The sequence below is a fragment of the Triticum aestivum genome, chromosome 2D, assembly GCF_018294505.1.
Source record: "Triticum aestivum cultivar Chinese Spring chromosome 2D, IWGSC CS RefSeq v2.1, whole genome shotgun sequence".
NCBI classification, from domain to species: domain Eukaryota; kingdom Viridiplantae; phylum Streptophyta; class Magnoliopsida; order Poales; family Poaceae; genus Triticum; species Triticum aestivum.
Genome location: NC_057799.1, coordinates 384,446,861 through 384,465,763, shown reverse-complemented (window position 1 = coordinate 384,465,763; position 18,903 = coordinate 384,446,861). Strand labels below are relative to the sequence as shown.

The following is an 18,903-nucleotide window of genomic DNA, read 5'->3' as shown; positions in this document are numbered from 1 at the left end:
CGCGCGGCTGACCGGCCGTGTGGGTGGTGGATGGCCTTCGCTATAGCTAGCGGAATCGGACAGCGGCGACGGCGACGGCGACGGCGAGCGCGCGGCACGGATGGGCCAAGTGGGTGGCTCGGAGCAGTGACGCGGCGCGTGCGTCGCGATGGGGAGACCGACAGTTGCATGTGTAGTCGTACGTAGTGGGCGGTAGGCCTGCCGGTACGATCGACGTCTACTTACAGCGTATGCTACACGGCTACGTGGAGCATCATATTTAAAAGTTTTGGTGTATTAAAAAAACGAAAAGCATATTTAAAAGTAAAAAAACGAAAAAATCCATGGTGTTTTTTTTTGAGAGAAACATCGGCTTTATTGATCACTTAACAAAGTTACAAAGAGTCTCCCGGATATAATCCGAAACAGAATGAAAAATCGCAAAGCTAGACAAATTCTTACAAGATTTAGCTAATAAATGAGCCGCTACATTAGCTTGCCGATGAACATGCTTGAACACCACAGAAACAAAGCTTTGAGAAGCAAACTTGATGTCTTCAACAACAGTACCAATGCTGGAGCGATCGCAAGATCTAGAATTCATCCTGTGCACCAGCGAAAGGCAATCCGAAGCAAAGATAACATCAGAATAGCCTTCATCACTAGCTAATTGCACAGCTCTACGTAAGGCCAAAGCCTCCGCAAGTTCAGGATCAAGTGCACCACGAAGAGGTTCAGAAACAGCAGCAGTACAGCACCCATCATGGTTCAACACTACCACACCAGCTCCAGACTTGTTCAGGTCAGAGAAAACAGCAGCATCCGAATGAATCAAAACCTTACCTGTCGGCGGCGGAGTCCAGAGAGGATTGGGTGAAGTCGACTCACGCCTCTTGACAGATTCAGAGTTGAAAAGGTGCTTCAAGATCAAGTCTAGAAGGGAGAGAGAGGTTTGGTGGAATAGTTTGTTGTATTGCTTAAGCCTCGTGGGCATATATATAGGAGTACAAAGACCAACTTGAAGTACAAGACAAGCCGGAACAAACCCTAGTCTATCTCATCTTTCCTAATAATCAATATACTCAACATCCCCTCGCAGTCACAACGGTAGCGACGCAGACGGTGAGACTGGAGAAGAATCCGAAGGCAAGCCTACGGACCCCCCCCCCCCCCAGTCGTAACGGTCGACGCATCGCGGAGTCATGGCTGGAGTGGAAACCAACGAGGTTGCTCAAGCAGGCGGTAGCCCTTTGTGCCGGTTGTCGATGTAGCCAAGAGCGTGGGTCGTGGAGCCGTGGTCGAGGTAGCCGTGCGAAGAATGCCGTGGTCGATGTCGAGTCGGGGTGGCCGGAGTCGAGGAAGTCGCCGCGGAGCCGCGGACGCAAGAGGGCGCCGAGTTAGCATGGGCACAATGGTGTCGAAGTAGGGGTGCGCCGGGAAGAAAATGTTGTTGACGACGCGTCGCGGTGGGTTTGCCAAGCCCGGGGACACATCATGGACGAAGGCACGCACCGGTGTTGCCAGCACCGGGCATGCGTAGAAGGACGAAGACGAAGTTGACGAAATGCCGACCAGGCTTGCCAGGCCCTGGGACACGTCGTGGATGAAGGCACGCATCGGTGTTGCCAGCACCGGGCATGCGTAGACGAGGGACCTGCACGAGCTGTACGCCATGTCGGAGAAGTCGGAGGGGCCAGCAGAGAAGAACTCGACGACGATTGCGACGTCCATCGGCACGGGGCCGATGTTACCAACGGTGGTCGGAGTAGACGAAGTGGTCGGGGTAGATGACGGCGACGCTGGCGACGGGCTGGTGCTTGGACGAAGACGAAGGGGGTGGACGGGCGGCGGCGGCTACGAAGGTAGCGGCGGCGGCGACCAAAGAAGAGCGGCGACGGCGGCCTGACGGCGGCGGCGGCGGCTAGGTTAGGAGTGCGGCGGCGGTGCTCGAAGTACGCGAAGAACCCTGACAGCATGACGAAGACCGGCGCGGACGGTGGCGTTCCCACGCCAAGGGAGACGGCGCGGCGCATACCACGGGAGGTCGACGCGCGGTGACAGCGGAGTGGACCGCGGGCCACGGCGCTATGGCCCGAAGGGGCGACGCAGCGGCGGCAGGCGGGTCGGGGTGACGGCGGGAAGACCTCGGGGTGGCGGCGGGGACCGCGGGCCGCGACGCTGTGGCCCGAAGGGGCGATGCAACGGCGGTTCGCGAGTCGGTCTAGCCGCGGGGACGGCCTCGGGGCGGCGGCGGGGACCGCGTATCGCGGCACTACGGCCCGAAGGGGCGACGCAGCGACGACGCATGAGTCGATGCAGCCGCGAGGAGAACCACGGGGCGGCGGCGCTGCGGCCCGACGGGGCGACGCAGCGGCAGCCCGATGCTCGATCGATGGAGAGGCGCGCTGAACTCAGGGACGATCTTCACGGGACCTGCGGAGGCGCGCGTAACCGACGGGCCAGGTCGGTCGCGCGGCGTAGATGAGGTGGATCGTGGCGGCGAGCGGGTGATCAAGCCGATCGCGCGCGAGGTCAGGGACGCCGCTCGGTGGAGGCGTGGTGACGGCGGAGTCCGAGATGAAGCCGGCGACGATGAACGGCGTGAGACGTCGTGCGGACGAGCTTGTCAGCACCGGCACCCGGGCTGCCAACGCAACGTCGGCGCCCGGGCAGCGAGGCCCGAGCGACCAACGGAGCAGCGCCGCCCGAGTTGAGGTAGCCGACGAGCCTGCCGCAGCCGTCCCGACGTAGCCGAGGATGAGGCCGCGAGGTAGACCGCCGGGCCGCCGTGCAGACGCGGCGGAGGCGGGTGATGTGGATCGACGGGCGGGCCGGCGCGCGAGCGACGGCTATGATTGGCCGTCGCATGGCGCGAGGCCGCCGGGTCGGGGCGATGCAGGTGTCCCGGGCGGAGCGGGGCGGTGACGGCCGGCGCAGGGCGACGGGCGGACCGACGCACGGACGGCGGCTGGCCCTGACAGGCCGCCTCGGCGCGCGTGGCCGCCTGGTCGAAGGAGAGGCCGGCTGGTCGCGCCGGGGTCGGAGTAGAGGCGCTTGAGGTCGACGGCGGCGGTGGGCAACGCAAACCGATCAAGAATAGATCGGAAACCAAAAAGAAACCGCGCGATCAAGATGACCGCGCGGGAGAGAGAAAACCCCGGAGCAAGGCTCGGAAAAAAGACTCTCTAGGGCAGCCGGTCAACACGACCGGCGGACGAACCCTAGGTATGGGCGGCGTGGCCCCGGCGGCGGTCATGGAGGCCGACCGCCCCGGGGGCGGCGCGCGGGTGCGGAAGCGGCGGCGGCTAGGGTTTAGGATCGACTTGCGATAGATACCATGTTAGAAGGGAGAGAGAGGTTTGGTGGAATAGTTCGTTGTATTGCTTAAGCCTCGTGAGCATATATATAGGAGTACAAAGACCAACTTAAAGTAAAGACAAGCCGGAATAAATCCTAGTCTATCTTATTTTTCCTAATAATCAATATACTCAACACATGGAAACATATATGTGTTCCGCACAAACGTGTGAAAGTTTCATTTAAAAATATCATGATTTGTAGGCCGTAAGAAAATAACAAAATTTCAGCCTAACAACAACAATAAAGGGCCCATTTTGAAAATCCGTATTTGCCCTTTTTTTGTATGCCATGTATGAAAGTGTAATGTTGCGAATTTTTGCACATACGTACTATACTTGTGTACTTCCTCCGTTACAAAATATAGTGCTTTCCCTATTTCCGTGCTTCAATTTTGACCATAAATTTAACCAACAACACCGACTGCGGCGGGAGCAAAAGTTATACCTGTAAATTCATATTTAAAAAAAGTTTTCAATTATATAATTTTTTTCTCCCGACGCAGTCGGTCTCGTTGGTTAAATTTATGGTCAAAGTTGGACCTTGGGAAGCCCAGGTGTACTATATTTTGGAATTAGGGAGTATGTGTGTTCACAACAAATTTCAAAAAAAATCGCGTTGTGAAAATTTGAGTTTTGAAAACGAGCTCCATTGGCATTTTTCAGGCAAGGAGGAGCTTAGGACGTGTGCAAGGATATTATTCTTACCGATAGCAATATGGTACAAGGCTAGATACTGTTCCCGGAGTGTAGCGTTTTCCAAGACACTTGTACTCTCAAAAGCGGTTTTCAGAGGCGTCCTTAGTCGCGAAGGAACCAAAGCAGAAAATAGTTCAGCCCAAAAAATTGAGTCCCCAGGCTCCCAGCTAGCCTCAAACACTTTTTTAGAGCCCAAATATCTTTTGCCCAAGAGGGTTTACCAAACACCATTCTCTATAGGAAGTTTGTACTATCATTAATTAAGTAAGGCGTCATTTTTGACCTGTAGAACATGTATACCAAGTCATTGCTGGTCTTTTGTCAGCAAATCACGCTTTGTTTGGTAAGCCTATACTTTTTTTCTTTCACATTTCCATAACTATAAGTGATGTCATCGATGAGGTCGGGCCAGCTCCGATATAAGAGCGGCGATAGCGGCGTGTCGGCAGCTCGCTCTGGTGGCGGAAATGATCGTTCGATAGTTCATAGATCTTGATGTAATTTTTATTATGTTTGAGGTGTTTTATACCTCCAATGATCATTTTCAAGATTTTTATTATTATAATCAACTATTCATACAGTACACATTTGCGGCTAGTTTGCCATGGAGACCGCGTGTGTGTGTGGTTGCACATCAAGCTAGTTTCCTGCTGCTCAGCTATGAATAATCGACTGCAAAAAATAGCACGAAAGGAAAAAGTTGGTATAGTAGTATAGTACACATTTGCATAACTATAGTCAACTATTTATACATATGTCCAGCTACAGACATGATAAAGTGTATTACGCATTCGTACAAGCGCATAGATGGACAGCAAGACTGCTACATACACACGGGTACATATACACACTCATCTCAACAGCCGCGGCGCTATGATGGGATCACATCAGTATACATATGATCGACCCCACCATAAAGAAAAAAGAATACAAACGCTAAATCATTTAGCAAGGACCAGTAGCAGTACAAACCACACATACATACGTATTTAGCATCGCAAACACACTCACTTTCACGACGATTTTGTCTAGTAATCATCAGAGCCAGTCTCGCCTGCACCAGTGGCATACCCATCGGCGCCGGACTTGCTGTAGCCACCACTGTACTCGTCGGCACCGGGCTTCTTGTAGCCATCATCAGTGCTGGACTTGTTGTAGCCACTGCCGTCATAGTCATCAGTATTGGGGGTGTTCTTGCCGCTGCTGTAGTCCTCCTCGATGCTTGATTTGTTGTACGCGGGGGAGTCCTCGGTGCTTGGTTTCTTGTAACCGCCTTCGCCATAGCCGGCATCGGCGCTGGAGTTCTTGTAGCCACCATCATAGTCGTCCGTGCTAGACTTGTTGTGGCCGCCACTGAAATCGTCGGTGCTGGACTTGTTGTAGTCGCCACCGGCACTGTAGTCGTCGGCACCAGTTTTGTTGTAGCTGCCACCGCCAGTGTAGTCATCAGGGCTAGATTTATTCAAGCCGCCAGTGAAATTGTCAGTGCTGGACTTGTTGTAGCCGCCACTGCTACTGTAGTCGTCCGTGTTGGTGTTCTTGTACGCACCATCATTGTTGTCGTTGCTGGATTTGTTGAAGCCGCCGGTACCATGGCCGTATTCATCGCTGCTGCGGCCATAGTCTTCCTCGCTGGTCTTGTTGTACCCGCCTTCGTCACTGCCTGTGCCTGACCTTCCGTAGCTGCTGCGATCATACTCATCTGCCATCTCAAAATAAAGAGAAATGCATCACACAGAACACAAGTAGCTAGTTGGTTGCACTGTGGTACTAAGAAGGAATACGGTAGGAGGTATTTATAGCGGTAACTAGCTACACCAAAGCAGTTGGAAAAATAAATTATTGCATCAGAACAAGGCTCCATCAATCAAAAATATGTGGCTAATATCATGCATACTTAATGACTGAAAGCACTTCTTCTGTTCTCTGGTGGAGATCTTTTTGCAATTTTTGTAACCAAGGGACAAGTGGAGCCGCAGTAACATGTGCCCACAAAAACAAAAAATAATCCACAAATATATCCTTCAATCATTCAAAATTTCCAATGCACACCATATTATTTCAGTTAATGTAAACAACTAAACATACATGGGAAATATCGCTACCCTTATTGAAAGGACGGGTCCTACATCAAGTTCATTTATATATATATATATATATATATAGTTTTTCAGCAAAACTAAAGCAGGTTTATGCACTACAACTGTTAACTGTGAAAGTTTAACTGTTCTAAAAGGGAAAACAAACCATACATAGCACACACATACTGTGAGAAGAGAACGCCGTGAAAATAAAAGCTCATTCAAAACACATGGTGCAGCATCAGCACTACATGTACAGAAAAACTCATATAAATTAAGATGCAGGTATAGACCATTAGCTCGGCATCAAATAAGTGCCTACAGATCAATCATGAATTCAGTATACACGCAGCACATAGTGAATACCATGCGAGACAGAATATCCTTCAGCTAGAAAACTGTTGACACATAAGATCTTTCTTTGGGGGAGAGAGATACGATAGAGAGGAGAAATTCCTAAATTATCAGCAACACACGCTTTAAGTAGAAAGGTGTCTGACAGGAATAGACACAACGGCTCATTAATGGAGGACAGTTTAACTTCCCACTGGTTAGATCAGTGGAAGCAATGCTGCAAGCAATGGAAGATGCCAAAGCATATTCCAACAATTATTCTGATGGGCATCCATTAAACCTGCTACGGCAGAGCCATCTGTTTCTCAGTAATCAAATTTTCTGTGTTTGTGGTTGGGGTTGAATCTAAATTTCTGATCATTTATGCCGTTCAGTTTATCACTAAAACATATGTCTAAGCCAAACCTGTTACTTGAAACAATGAAGCTAACTAATTGGTACTGAAACGTATAGAAAGCTTGAGGCTCTAGAGATAAGCTACAAGTTACTGTCACCTGCTACAAAGAAATTAGTTGGCATGATAATGAGCAGGCATAAAGAGAAAGCAGCAGTTGCAGTTTCAGTGAACTGTGCTGGCTGGTATCAGAATGATCAGCCACTCATGTGCTTACACATTTCTCCAGTGCGCTTAGGAAAAGGGACATCCCTGCAGGAAAGATTAAAGTAGGCTTGAAAAGTAACCAACTAAGAATACAGAAGTAGGGGCAAAATCACTTATCATACTGAGATTGAAAAAGAATGAGAAAAGGAACACATTTGGTTTACTGGACAAACAATCCACAATTTCTGTCCATCTGCAAGGATGCAGGTGGCACAAGGCAACTTTGCAGGGTGAACTCGTTTCACCCAATTGTGTAGAGTGAAATATCTCTGTTCAAACATAGCAATAAACTGTCACCATGTCATTCATGTCTAAAACAATTTTCTTTTCATCTGAGGAATATATTTACAAGGAGCATCCTCTATTTAACAGTTTTGCTCCCAAAAAGACTGAAATACTTATATTCTTGATCAAAGAGGCAAACATGTCGTTTTCAGTTCATTGAACCAAGACATACTTGAACTTGTGACCAAAAATAAGGTAAATTGTTTCTCAAAAAATTATTGTAGAAAATATCTTCAATTATTGCTAGATGACACAACTCTGCACTGCGCTGCCAACAACATGCAACTTGTGTGATCTATGAAATGAGAGTGTCCCCTCCCTGCCCTCCCCCAGCCACCAATAACTGACACCAACTAAAGAGTAGAAATATAATACCTTTGTTTGCACCTTTACTTGAGGTGAAGATCTTCATGGCCCAGTTTGATGATGATTCTTCCATGGCTGATATAGACAAAAAGAATTTGCATCTAAACCAGAAAGCATGTGAATACTTTTGCATAATGGAAGAGTTTACCAATAGAGTGGTCCAGGGATCAACCATAGAATGTTAGCGTGACAGAGTACTAGAACAGACTACGAGACAACACTGCTACATGATTATACAGAAGCATGAATCTTAAGTGAAAACACTGCCACGGAAGCATGTCAGAGACTTCCAATAAATCTCATTGTCATTAACTTTGTTCATCAGAATAAACAGAATTGACAAACTGTGCTTACATACAAAGAAAATATTCATTTAATCCTGCGACCATCTTGAAAGTAAGCTCCACAACCATCGATAATGACGATGGAGCACACCAAACATCAACTTCATTGTGCAAGATTGATACCTTCAAGCAGATCTTTAGCATGATTTGCCAAATAATGTTGTGGACCATAGCATATATTTGCAAGATATTCGCAAAAGGTGATGCAGCAAATAGCTAAGCTGAGAATACACCCCTTCTGCTCTTCAGTGAAAATTTCTAGACCATCTGTACAAGAAAGGTTGGCAGAATCTACCACAGAAAGATGGAGAGACTGAAATATTGCTGTCCCAAGCCAACTGAAGTCTATAGGGTTTTTTATCTTTTCCAGGCAGGGTGAGCTTTGCACAAGAAATGGCCAGCACTGCAATGATAGCGATAACATGCGCTTGCCAAATTCCTCACAAGTTGATCTGAATTGATGGTACTGCATGGAATCACGTGTTCCTGAACTTGCTGAACATGAAGCAAAGCTAAACTTAGCTTGGGATACATTTTTCCTTCTCTCTCCCTTTACACATTCAACAAAACCTAACATGGACCGTCCAGCGCTTAACAGAAAATGCGCCAGTGGGGTCATAAAGGAACGTTCAGATAAGAACAGATGGTGCGTAGCTCCTGCAAGAAGAAATGAATAAGCTACTGCAGCTTTGGTCATTTTGAAAGAAACGGCACTGTTTTCTCCCTTAAAGCCATCAGTATCGGATTCTAGGGCACGAAAGCGGTAAGCAGAGGCAAGCGTCATATAAGCTCTAAGACATATATGATGAAGAGGATGTAGTATATGTCTTTTCCGTGAAAGTTCCACTTGCTGCAAATCACCCATCAAGTTTTCAGAAAGCAAACTTTCAATCATAGTACAGCAGGCTTTGGGATCATCACCCAATGAATATTCCGAGATTGCTTGTTGCAAGATATCATCAAAATCCTCAATTCCTCGAGATATAAAAGCATTCTCTGGTGAACTCAAGTTCCTGAAGTCACACTGATTAGGGTACTATGTCAGCTCGCAGAAGATATAAGTTAAGCATAAACTGTCAGGAACCTGCAACATACGCAACTATCTAAAAAGGGTTGCTAGTTAATGTATATGCCACTGATACTAGTTACTGGTCAATTTATAGTTTTTTGTAAGTTGTGCTGTGATGAGAGATATCTGAGAGAAGTTCAAAGATGTAAGTTGGGTCACACTGATAGAGATAACACACCAAGGTTTACAAACATACAAGCCACTGGAATTTAAAAGAGTCTGAAGATATGAGTGGCTAGAAAGAACTTCATAGCAGAGTAGAAAATAAAATTTATACTGAAAGGAATATGGCACAATACTAGAAGTGCATAAAGATAGTACATGGTAAATTGCAAGCAAATGATGACAATATTTTCTCCGGGGTTTGGCTCTTACATTTAGAATAAAATCCACATATGATTCTGGTGATGCAGTACAGCGCTCACAAGAACAAATAAACTTATACTTTGACCAAAGATCTGAATGCCTTGCTTCCTGTAAAGGGAAGTTCTAACTTATGAGTGTGACAAAGAAGGTTAAATAAAAGTAACTCCTACTTTATTTGATGTGCAAACAGTTAGAAAACCAAAAAAGAAACAACACACCTGAACTCCCGCAGTTCTTGAACGCATGTTATTCTAGTTCGAAATTTTGTTCCTAAATATGTCATTTTACCATTTCGGGATAACCTTACACCAGATTTTCCCTTGCATACCCTTCCCTTTGGCTATTTCAAATGCCATTTATTAGTTTAGACTAGAGTAACAGACAAATTCGAAGGTAATAACCGGCCTAATAAAGAGGGGTCATGCAGTCTTTGACTCTTTTCCACATGCAACTTGTTAGAAGTGCAAACTCCTAAGTCGTCATGCATTCAAGAATGGAGGGACTATAATATCCTAAAGCATATTGACCTACTATATGGATGGCTCGGAAAACATTGTCTACCACAACAACTTAACCAAGACAGTCAGTGTGCAGAAAAAGAAGATCCAAGATATAACACAGCTACACCAATACATCTAAATGGAAACATATAATATGCAAATCCATCCTGTGCATTCAGATGAAAGACATATCTGGTGCTCCCAAGGCTTGTAGGGCTAGCATGATCCCAAGCCATGGGAGCACAACCAAACTAAAAAAGGGCAGCCCGGTGCACGTAGCTCCCGCTTGCGCAGGGTCCCGGGAAGGGTCCAACCACTTTGGGTCTATAGTACGCAGCCTTTCCCTACACTTCTGCAAGAGGCTGTTTCCAGGACTCGAACCCGTGACCTCATGGGAGCACAACCAAACTGTCTTAAAAAATTCTGAAACATCGGGTGCATTGATACAATGTGTATTTAGTATGTCATGAAATTTGAAAATGCAAATTCCACACCGCCACTAAGAAAAGCAGAAGAGAAATGCTATACGCAGGAGATGTTGCTATTCATGGCAGAAGTTGTCTTTTTTCTTCTTTCTTGACGTGTACATTGGGTTTGAACATGCAATTGTGTTGCACGACAGGGGTATATTGTGTTAATCGACTTAATTAGTTTTAGAATTTTGGGAGCTTTTTGGTTGTGCTCTTGTGGCTTAGGAGCACTGGACATGTTCTTCATTCAGATATAGCTTTTGCATATGGTAGGACTAAATAGTGATCTGAACATCTACCGACAGCAGCAGCTCAACAGAAAGTTAGAAGCTATAATACTAAGCTGCATTACAATATCTATGTACTTCTGTTTCGGATGAAAATGGACAAAGGGTGGCCCTGTTTTTCGACAAGAAACAGAGTTTCGCCAAGTGCATAAAGAGTTATATTAAGCATGGTTATCTAAACTTAAGGGAAATTTTGATGTAAATAGTAATACTAAGGGGACCACTATAGCCCATTATTACAGTTCATGGAACAATTGAGCCTTCGTGTGATTCTGCACAACTAATAATATATTAAGGTAACTGACCTCCTTGCATTGGAAACTCGTACAAAGTAGGATTTAGCAAGAAAACAGTACCCTGGTCTGGAGAAGATCAATGTATGTTATGCAAACTTCATCCCCCTTGTTGATTGGCTTTATGCAACGAACAACAACTCTTGGGCCATATTTGCCAAGTGCTAAAGAGAGTCAGGGTAAAGGTTCAGAATGTTGCCTCACGTTGAAGAATAAATGAACATGAAAGAAGTACCATGAGCAGAACCCTCTTCAAATTGCCAAGCATGCCACTGCAACCAATGAAAAGCCAAATAACTTACTCTAAATTCAGAAATATTTGATATTCAAAGCAGTTAATTGACTGTAAGAATAGTGGATGCAAAAGTTCAGAATACACCAAACAAAACAATAATTTGATTTCCTTTACCGCATCTTGAGCAACCCCTTTGCTAGCAGGGACTGCACGGTATTCTGATTTGTCTGAAACAGAATCTTCATTGGGTGGAGCCAATACAAAACGAAAAGAAGCGTTCGGAAAGCAACTATGATTGAACCATGAGAAACTAGGCCCATAAACTGCAATCCCCAGATCCCACCCGTCACCAATCTGCACCTCAACACTGTTGATCATCACCACCCATAATGTGACTATCTCTATTGTCAGGCCATTGGAGAAAACAACAGAAGTTTGCGTCCTCATTTTTCTGGCAGACGACATCAGCATGCTTCCCTTCAGTATCCTCTCAGCAACTTCCCCACCTACCTCCAGAATTTCCCGAATACCAATTGTTGAAAGCCCACCAATTCTGCTGGACCGGTTGATTGAATCTGACGAGACAAGACCATGCATCTCGAGAAAATAAAGAAGTCGAAGGGAAGCACGGACATCGCTTGTGCCTTCAGTGATGTAGGATGGAGATGCTTTCTTGAGGTGGTCGGCGAAGAAACAACATTCACCAGAAGACGAATGCATTTCACGATCCGAGCTTAAGCAGTCTGAGCAGCAGTACTGAACGGAGCAGCAGAGCATACAAGACATGGCATATGGAGGTTGCGATGGCAACTTCCTGAAACACGAGGAGCAATGGGAGTGGAGGAACGCGTCATGCAGGGCGGTGGCATAAGGTGAGATCGCCCGTGTCAGGTCCTCCGACATGCCTACAGATTCCCGGGCTCTCATCTCCATCGCCATGGGTCCTTTCCTCCTGCTGCAAGGTTCAGTTTCGCGCAAAAGGGAAAACATGAGTTAGACTAGATTATCCAATGCTCAGCAGAACTGAACTAAGCTTTCGCCGCAACATGATCTATCAGCTATCGGCCCTTTATGATACATCCTGTATGCTCTTTGGCTCCGGTTGGTCTTAGAAACTACACCAAAACTTATGTAACAAATAAACCTATTTTTTCCACTATAGTATCATCTGCCTAACCAGTTCATTTGGGGGCAAAATAGAAGAGCAGGAACACTGAAGATACATACAAATACAATTGAGCGTTCTCAAGACAACTGAAATCAGGGCCTGGAAAAATCTAGCGGCTGAAGAGATGCGAAGCAATGCGTAGGGCACCAAACCCTCGCTAAAAAAGACAGCTGGGAAGGTGAGGCTTACTTAGTTTGGAACAGAGATAGCCGCCGAACAACGAAGCCGCAAGCCTGCGGGTGATGTAGGAAAGCGCGGTGACAACCACGGACGGGACGAGAGGGGGCGGCACGGCGGCGTGTTGCCCCGGCGACGGAGAAGACGAGAGTGCGTTGTTTCTTGGTGCTGTTGTTGGGCTGATGGCTTATTGGAACTTATTTGAGGCTTTGAGCCCTTCTAAACTGGGCCTGATGTATTGAGCCCTTCTAAACTGGGCTTGATGTACTGTGAGCGATCTTAGGGCCCGTGGTACACGCGATTCCACGTGTCGCTGCTTGCTTGCCTCTCTCAAACTTATAAAAAGTAAACATTTAGTACGCCTCCTATGGTGATTGTTTGATTCGCGTGATCTGAATCATCAGGATTTTTTTATGGGGATTCATTTCTACTCGATTTTGAAGGAAAATTTCCATCCGCTTAAACTTCTTGGAAGAATTCTTTTGTTTTGTATGTTCTATCAAACACATTTCATCCAAATTCTTGTAGTTTTGTAATCCTATATATAGGGCACGAGTGCGAAAATGCCAAATGGAGGCCGAGCTCCATGGAGACCCAATCTGAAAACTTCAAAATTCAAACATTGCAACTTCAAAAAATTCTGAAAAAATACACATATAACTAGAGACATAATGTACATCTGTGTAATTTTTTAGATCGAGATCCGTTAAAATGAGAGCTACACAAAAATAATTATGGCATTTTAGCATATGTACTATTCATCCTCAAAGTCCATGATTTTTTTGCATCTCACAATTCAAGGTATTTCATCCTGAAATTATGCACACGTACACATTACATCCTTGTATACATGTGTATTTTTTTCAGAATTTTTTGAAACTGAAAAGTTTGAATTTTTTTTTTCGAAATTAAGGCCTCCATGGAGCTCGGTCGTCGAAATGCCCTACTCGTACAAGTGGACATGACACTATTCCTGCGTTTTGATAATCCTATAAATCAAAGTGGCCCTAGACATTAAAAGAAGTAAACATATAAAAAGAACTTGAAATTGTCCCTCTAGAAACGAAAAATGGATTTCTTAAGACAAACAAAGAACCGTCCTTAGATTGTACTCTCTCTCTAGTTCACGTATCGTGTACCCTCGAAACTTTTTACGTATCGCCAACATGAACTTTTAGTATGATATATTTGAATGACTATTTCTCAATTGACTTATAAATAGTTATTTCTCTACCAACATTCATAACTTGAATCTCAATGCTCATATCAAATGGTTCTTCCTTGCAATTTTTTTAAAATTTCTTGCAAAAATAATAATATTATATGGTTCTTAGCGTTGAGTTAGAAATTAACAGATAGAAAAACTGACAACATATTTAAAAGAACTCACCAGAATGATAATATTATGAAATAAATTCTGATACACATCTACAGATATGATATTTTAAGTATCCAATATAACTAGTTAAAGAGAGACATGTAATCGGAGTTTGGGAAGTTCAACTGCCATGTTCAAATCATCAGTTTTGTTCTCTAATATCTTCGGTCGGTGCAGAGGAAAGAACGCAGCAGGACTGTTACAGTTCACAACGACACAAGCTCGAAAGACGGCAACATTTTGCAAACTTATCAACTTATATCAAATTGACGCCGCTAAACTGAACTTGCATTTTTGCTCAAACATGTTTCCTGCGAGAAATGACACTCGATGGTCTCAAACTGCAGAGAACAATAGTGTAACCCAAGAAAATGGGGTAAATTCTAAGGGATTCTAGCAACTGAAATCACCCGTCACTGGTTAAAGTAAGGGCAAGGACAACACAGGTCAGCGTGAAAATAATTGTAGCTGCAGCAAAGGCCAGGATGGCTCTCTGTGAAAAGCCAGGCTTGTCATGGCCTGCTAGCTCAACCTCCTTCAGCAGATCCCGGATCTCATTGACGTCTGCGTCCTTCGCTGCATGAATTAGCCTGCTCTGAACCTCTTCAAGCTTAGCAAGCCTTCTAGCTCGGCTGGCATCTCTAGCAGACCAGATGAACCGTGTCATCCTCCACAAGAGGATTCCGACGTAGATTGCCACGACGCAGTCCACAGTGTAATGATGCCGTTCACGTATCTCCCTTTGTGCACTGTGCAGGACGAGAAACCATATTGCAACAGAAATCCAGCCTCCATAAGCTTCCTATGTGCGTGTGAAACAGGTCGAAAATGAGTTAAGATGTCATCAATTACATGCGACTGGTTAAACAATATCCAAGAAAATGGAGTATAGATCCTAGATTGGAAGTGGTGGCTCCAGATAATGGAAATTCAGTTTCAGTACAGCGGGGCATATTCAGAATATGGTGCTGTAACACAGAAAAGTAAAATGAATTACGTACCGTCCACGCCATGGCAGTAAGAACAGCGACAAGCATGTGCCCACTATACATAAGATCATTGCAACCTCCACTGGCTTTTTTCAACAGATGGTACCATGCAGGCCCCTCTCCAGGGGTTGGCCTCAAAATGTCTACTAAGAAACTCATCCGACCCCAGTCAGGACTGTACTCATCAGGGTAAGCTTGAACATCAGCTGTATTTTTTAAAGGACAATTCAGTTTTCAAATCCCAGAAAAATACATACTTCAATTAGGTGATATAAGACAAATACACTAACCATAAGCCATATCAGTGTCTATGACCGCACGAATAGCATGTGAATCAGAAGCATATGGAACATAATATTTTTGCGCCCAGGGATGAGGGTGCCCAGGTATTTGATAACGACCTGCAGCACACCAAGGTCTTGCAGATGGAAGAATTGTACCAACAAAAGTTGCCGTCCGAAGCAACCTTCCGACTGCCATGGTGAACATATATCTTGTGGCTATTCCAAGACCAGGTGCCTTGATGCAATCGAACAGCACTGAGAACCCCAACATCATAAATAACATCAAATAATGGTGAAGAGTGATAACATGAGCTCTCAATAGATCAACAACACTTCCAGGAAGCTTCTCATTCAAAGCTAGAAGCAGCCATTGGCCAGTGTCAGGAAGTGGAGCAGCAGATCTGTTAAAACAATAAAAAAAGGGTTTAGTTTACAGGTAACTGTGTGAGAATTTAGGATTCATGCATGTATTTATCTGGGCAAGGAAATGAGTGCATGCAAATAAATAACTATAAAAAATTAAAAGTTCGTAAGTACTGCAACTCTCTTCTTGACAATGAGAGCGAAAGTATGACCGAACCATGATCTTTTTACAGAGGTCAAGTTGACAAAATATTACAAAGGCAGTTACAATTAGCTGAAAGCCATGACCAAATAAACCTAGTGCGGTCCCATCTTGCCATCTAATGAGGCATGATATGAACTTCTCGATGTTTTGTCAATGGGCACAATGGGAGCATATTTAGGGTAGGTTAGCTCATTTATGTAAATCAGATTGAGGGAGGAAACACCAATGCTCAGTAATCAAACAGGAATACACTTGCCCAAGCATGAAGCAATGCTTGTGCCTTTCTTAGCTGCCTAGCTTCTAGATGCCCCTTTGTTCAGATCATTGATACCTTGCTTAAACTGAACTCTTTGAAACACTAATCACCATAAAAACTTTTGCTTATTTTGAACAAGAAATAATGTGGACTTCTTTCTTCATTACAAGGCTGCAAAGGAATATTTTAGAACTCCAAAAATAGCATGGAGTAACAACAGTCAAATAAGGTATGTACCTCTAGCAATGACCAATAACCCACAGAAACATGATTGAAATAAAACTTGACAGACAGAGGCTACACAAAGATGCATTTGCCACGCAGCATTCACCAAAATTATATATAGCAACAAGAAACCGTGGCAACAATTAATAGACAAGGTTCACTTAACACACTTGTCATGATAAATATACTGTCATCTCTACTACGCCACTGGTTTTGAGCACCATAATAAACATGATAAATACACAACATTTTCTAGGTTTGGTCTACCTACAAAATAAGTTTCTTCAAGATCCCCCAAACTGCAGTCCCTGAAATGTTTCACAGCCCTCTCCAAGATAACAATTACATGTCATGACAAGTCTAATTCTCCGCCTGTCAAGCTTAGCCATTATCCACACTCAACGATCAAACCCCTACTCCAAGACACACGCCTTTCTGATACAAACTACTCCACTGTTTCACAGTTCAAAAAGTAATCCTCCAAGATCATACTATCCTGACACGAACAGCACGCTAGAAACATCTGAAAAGGATATCATTAAGCATCATAAACAAAAACAAGCACAAAAAAATAGCAACACAAACCAAATCTCTCCGAGATCCATGGCAATTCGCGACCAAACAGCTGAAAAAGCTAAAGCATGTTCCAAGGAGGAAGCTCCCTCCTGAGTTCCCAGAGATACTAACCCGTGCCACTGGAGCCCCATCAGGACGGAGACGAAGCGGACGGAGATCATCTCGATGAGGAAGGCGCTGAGCATGAAGACGATGGAACCGAGGAAGGGAAGCACCGCCCGGAGCTCGACATCCCAGTGGCGGTAGAACGGTGCGCGCGCGGCGGCGGCGAGCGCCAGCGCCGCCCAGAGCACCGGCTGCAGCCGGTCGTGCCATGTCGGCGAGAGGTACCGCAGGTAGTCAATCCCCACGTACAACGCCGCCGCGAAGCTCAGCCCGCAAAATCCGAGGAGCCGTCGGGAGACCGCCTGCGGCGGCTTCCGCCTCGGTGCCTTCGCCCTCGCCATGGCCGTGAGAGCTTAGGTCTGGTCACCTGGTCATGGGCTGATGTCAGCGAGGGCCGTCGAGATCGGGACACTCTTGTGGGCACAGACTTGGTTGCAGTCTTGCAGAGCAGCAGACCGGTTCAGATGAGAGATGAGAAGATGTATCACACCTCCATCGGGGGAGCCATCGGGAAATTTCCAAATGCCCCTCAAATCTTAACTCCTCGGTTTCTTTGTCATCAATTCTTCCAAGTTTTTTTCTTCAATTTTTTTTCTTCCAAATTTTGTTTTACATACTCCATGTCAACTACTCCTTCATCTCATAATATAAGAACATTTTTGACAGTGATATCGTGGATAAAAAAAATTCACTTGCAGTCACTAAATCCTCGGTTTCTTTGTCATCAATTCTTCCAAGTTTTTTCCTTCAAACTTTTTTTTCTTCCAAGTTTTGATTTACATACTCCATGTCAACTACTCCTTCATCTCATAATATAAGAACGTTTTTGACAATGATATTGTGGATGAAAAAAATTCACTTGCAGTCACTAAATTTGTCGCGATTCGTGATCGTCCTTTGCAAAACCCGAAATATGGTCACCGAAGTGGCTTAAGTGACTCACATACAGTTTGGTATTCGTATTTCACTTAGCTGTTATACGGTTGACGGGTCAACCCGCCGCATGGGCAACAACTGTGTGAACAACATGGCGTGGCATTTTGAGGGGAAAAACACCATGGGCCCCACCCTACGCATCAGCCAAGCCCGTGAGGTCGTGGGATCAAATATCCATGGCCGAGGGATGTTTTTATTTCTCTCATCCATCTGACAGATGGCCCACGATGGCTTTTTTGTGTGCAAAATATCACATCATGTCCACACGGTCGTTGCCCATGTGGCAGTTGGATCGGTTAACCATATTCCAGCTAAGCGAAATACATATATCAAATCGTATGAGTGACAGTACGCGAGCCACTTAAACCACTTCAGAGACCATATTCTGGGTACTACAAAGGACGTGCCCAAAGTGAATTATGCAACAAGTTTTGTGGCCGCAAATGAATTTTTCTTTTGTGGATATCAGGGATAAAAAATAACCCCACTTTTGTCCGTCTAGGTGCTAAAACATTGTCGAGTTCTTCCTTCTAATGAGTTACTAGAGACAATGATTTCAACCGGATTCAGGCCACCACGGAGGTGTAATACCCTATTTCCTGCTTTGTGGTTGATGTATTGATGCGTGTGGTTGGTTACAAGATGATCCTATCAGTTCTCTCTCGGTCTTTGTTTCAAGTGGTCTACCTCTTCTGCGGATCGAAAATCAGATGATCTATGCATGGACTCGGTCTTTCCCTTATATTGTACTTGTTGGTATCACAATGGTGTTCACTGCACGGGGTACACTATCTGGAAGGCGCAACTTTCACGGCCCACGCTGGTCCGTCAGAATGTCGTGGGGATAGTGGATGACAGGTGAGGGCAGTTTCTTGGAGAAATGAGTTGCCTTACCGCCATATGTTCATCGAGCCCCATTGGCCAAAGGCAAGGAGTTGGTGTGGATGCACCGGCCT

General features: G+C 45.3%; 3 protein-coding genes and 1 long non-coding RNA gene across 4 annotated transcripts; all 4 read right to left on the bottom strand.

Moving 5' to 3' along the window:
- Window positions 1-343: 343 nt before the first annotated feature.
- On the bottom strand, window positions 344-1,008 carry LOC123049391 (uncharacterized). Its single transcript, XR_006423577.1, has 2 exons — window positions 823-1,008; window positions 344-584 (listed from the first exon to the last, which is right to left on the bottom strand). It is a non-coding gene; the product is annotated as an uncharacterized lncRNA (long non-coding RNA).
- A 3,732-nt stretch (window positions 1,009-4,740) lies between these two features.
- LOC123053301 (RNA-binding motif protein, X-linked-like-3) lies at window positions 4,741-5,820 on the bottom strand. Its single transcript, XM_044476763.1, has one exon. It carries the CDS (start codon window positions 5,741-5,743, stop codon window positions 5,063-5,065), a length of 681 nt encoding a protein of 226 aa, XP_044332698.1. The 5' UTR covers window positions 5,744-5,820; the 3' UTR covers window positions 4,741-5,062.
- Window positions 5,821-8,008: 2,188 nt separating this feature from the next.
- On the bottom strand, window positions 8,009-12,837 carry LOC123053300 (protein SET DOMAIN GROUP 41). Its single transcript, XM_044476762.1, has 6 exons — window positions 12,643-12,837; window positions 11,460-12,240; window positions 11,286-11,322; window positions 11,114-11,214; window positions 9,510-9,608; window positions 8,009-9,089 (listed from the first exon to the last, which is right to left on the bottom strand). Exons 2-6 carry the CDS (start codon window positions 12,222-12,224, stop codon window positions 8,169-8,171), a joined length of 1,923 nt encoding a protein of 640 aa, XP_044332697.1. The 5' UTR covers window positions 12,225-12,240; window positions 12,643-12,837; the 3' UTR covers window positions 8,009-8,168.
- Window positions 12,838-14,139: 1,302 nt separating this feature from the next.
- On the bottom strand, window positions 14,140-17,494 carry LOC123053299 (protein PHLOEM UNLOADING MODULATOR). The gene is made up of 4 exons (XM_044476761.1): window positions 17,018-17,494; window positions 15,288-15,682; window positions 15,010-15,203; window positions 14,140-14,810 (listed from the first exon to the last, which is right to left on the bottom strand). The coding sequence occupies exons 1-4, from the start codon at window positions 17,350-17,352 to the stop codon at window positions 14,415-14,417; spliced, it is 1,320 nt and encodes a 439-aa protein (XP_044332696.1). The 5' UTR covers window positions 17,353-17,494; the 3' UTR covers window positions 14,140-14,414.
- Between the last annotated feature and the right edge of the window lie 1,409 nt (window positions 17,495-18,903).

Bases quoted from the DNA above. Each gene is read 5' to 3' on its own strand.
- LOC123053299 (XM_044476761.1), bottom strand. From the start codon at position 17,352: ATGGCGAGGGCGAAGGCACCGAGGCGGAAGCCGCCGCAGGCGGTCTCC. The intron at 15,204-15,287 runs GTTAGTGTATTT...TAAAAAATACAG, and splicing joins AGACACTGATATGGCTTATG to CTGATGTTCAAGCTTACCCT. The intron at 14,811-15,009 runs GTACGTAATTCA...ACACGCACATAG, and splicing joins TTACTGCCATGGCGTGGACG to GAAGCTTATGGAGGCTGGAT.
- LOC123053301 (XM_044476763.1), bottom strand. From the start codon at position 5,743: ATGGCAGATGAGTATGATCGCAGCAGCTACGGAAGGTCAGGCACAGGC.
- LOC123053300 (XM_044476762.1), bottom strand. From the start codon at position 12,224: ATGGCGATGGAGATGAGAGCCCGGGAATCTGTAGGCATGTCGGAGGAC. The intron at 11,323-11,459 runs GTAAAGGAAATC...CATTGGTTGCAG, and splicing joins AAGGGGTTGCTCAAGATGCG to TGGCATGCTTGGCAATTTGA. The intron at 9,090-9,509 runs GTAAGAGCCAAA...TACCCTAATCAG, and splicing joins ATGTGGATTTTATTCTAAAT to TGTGACTTCAGGAACTTGAG.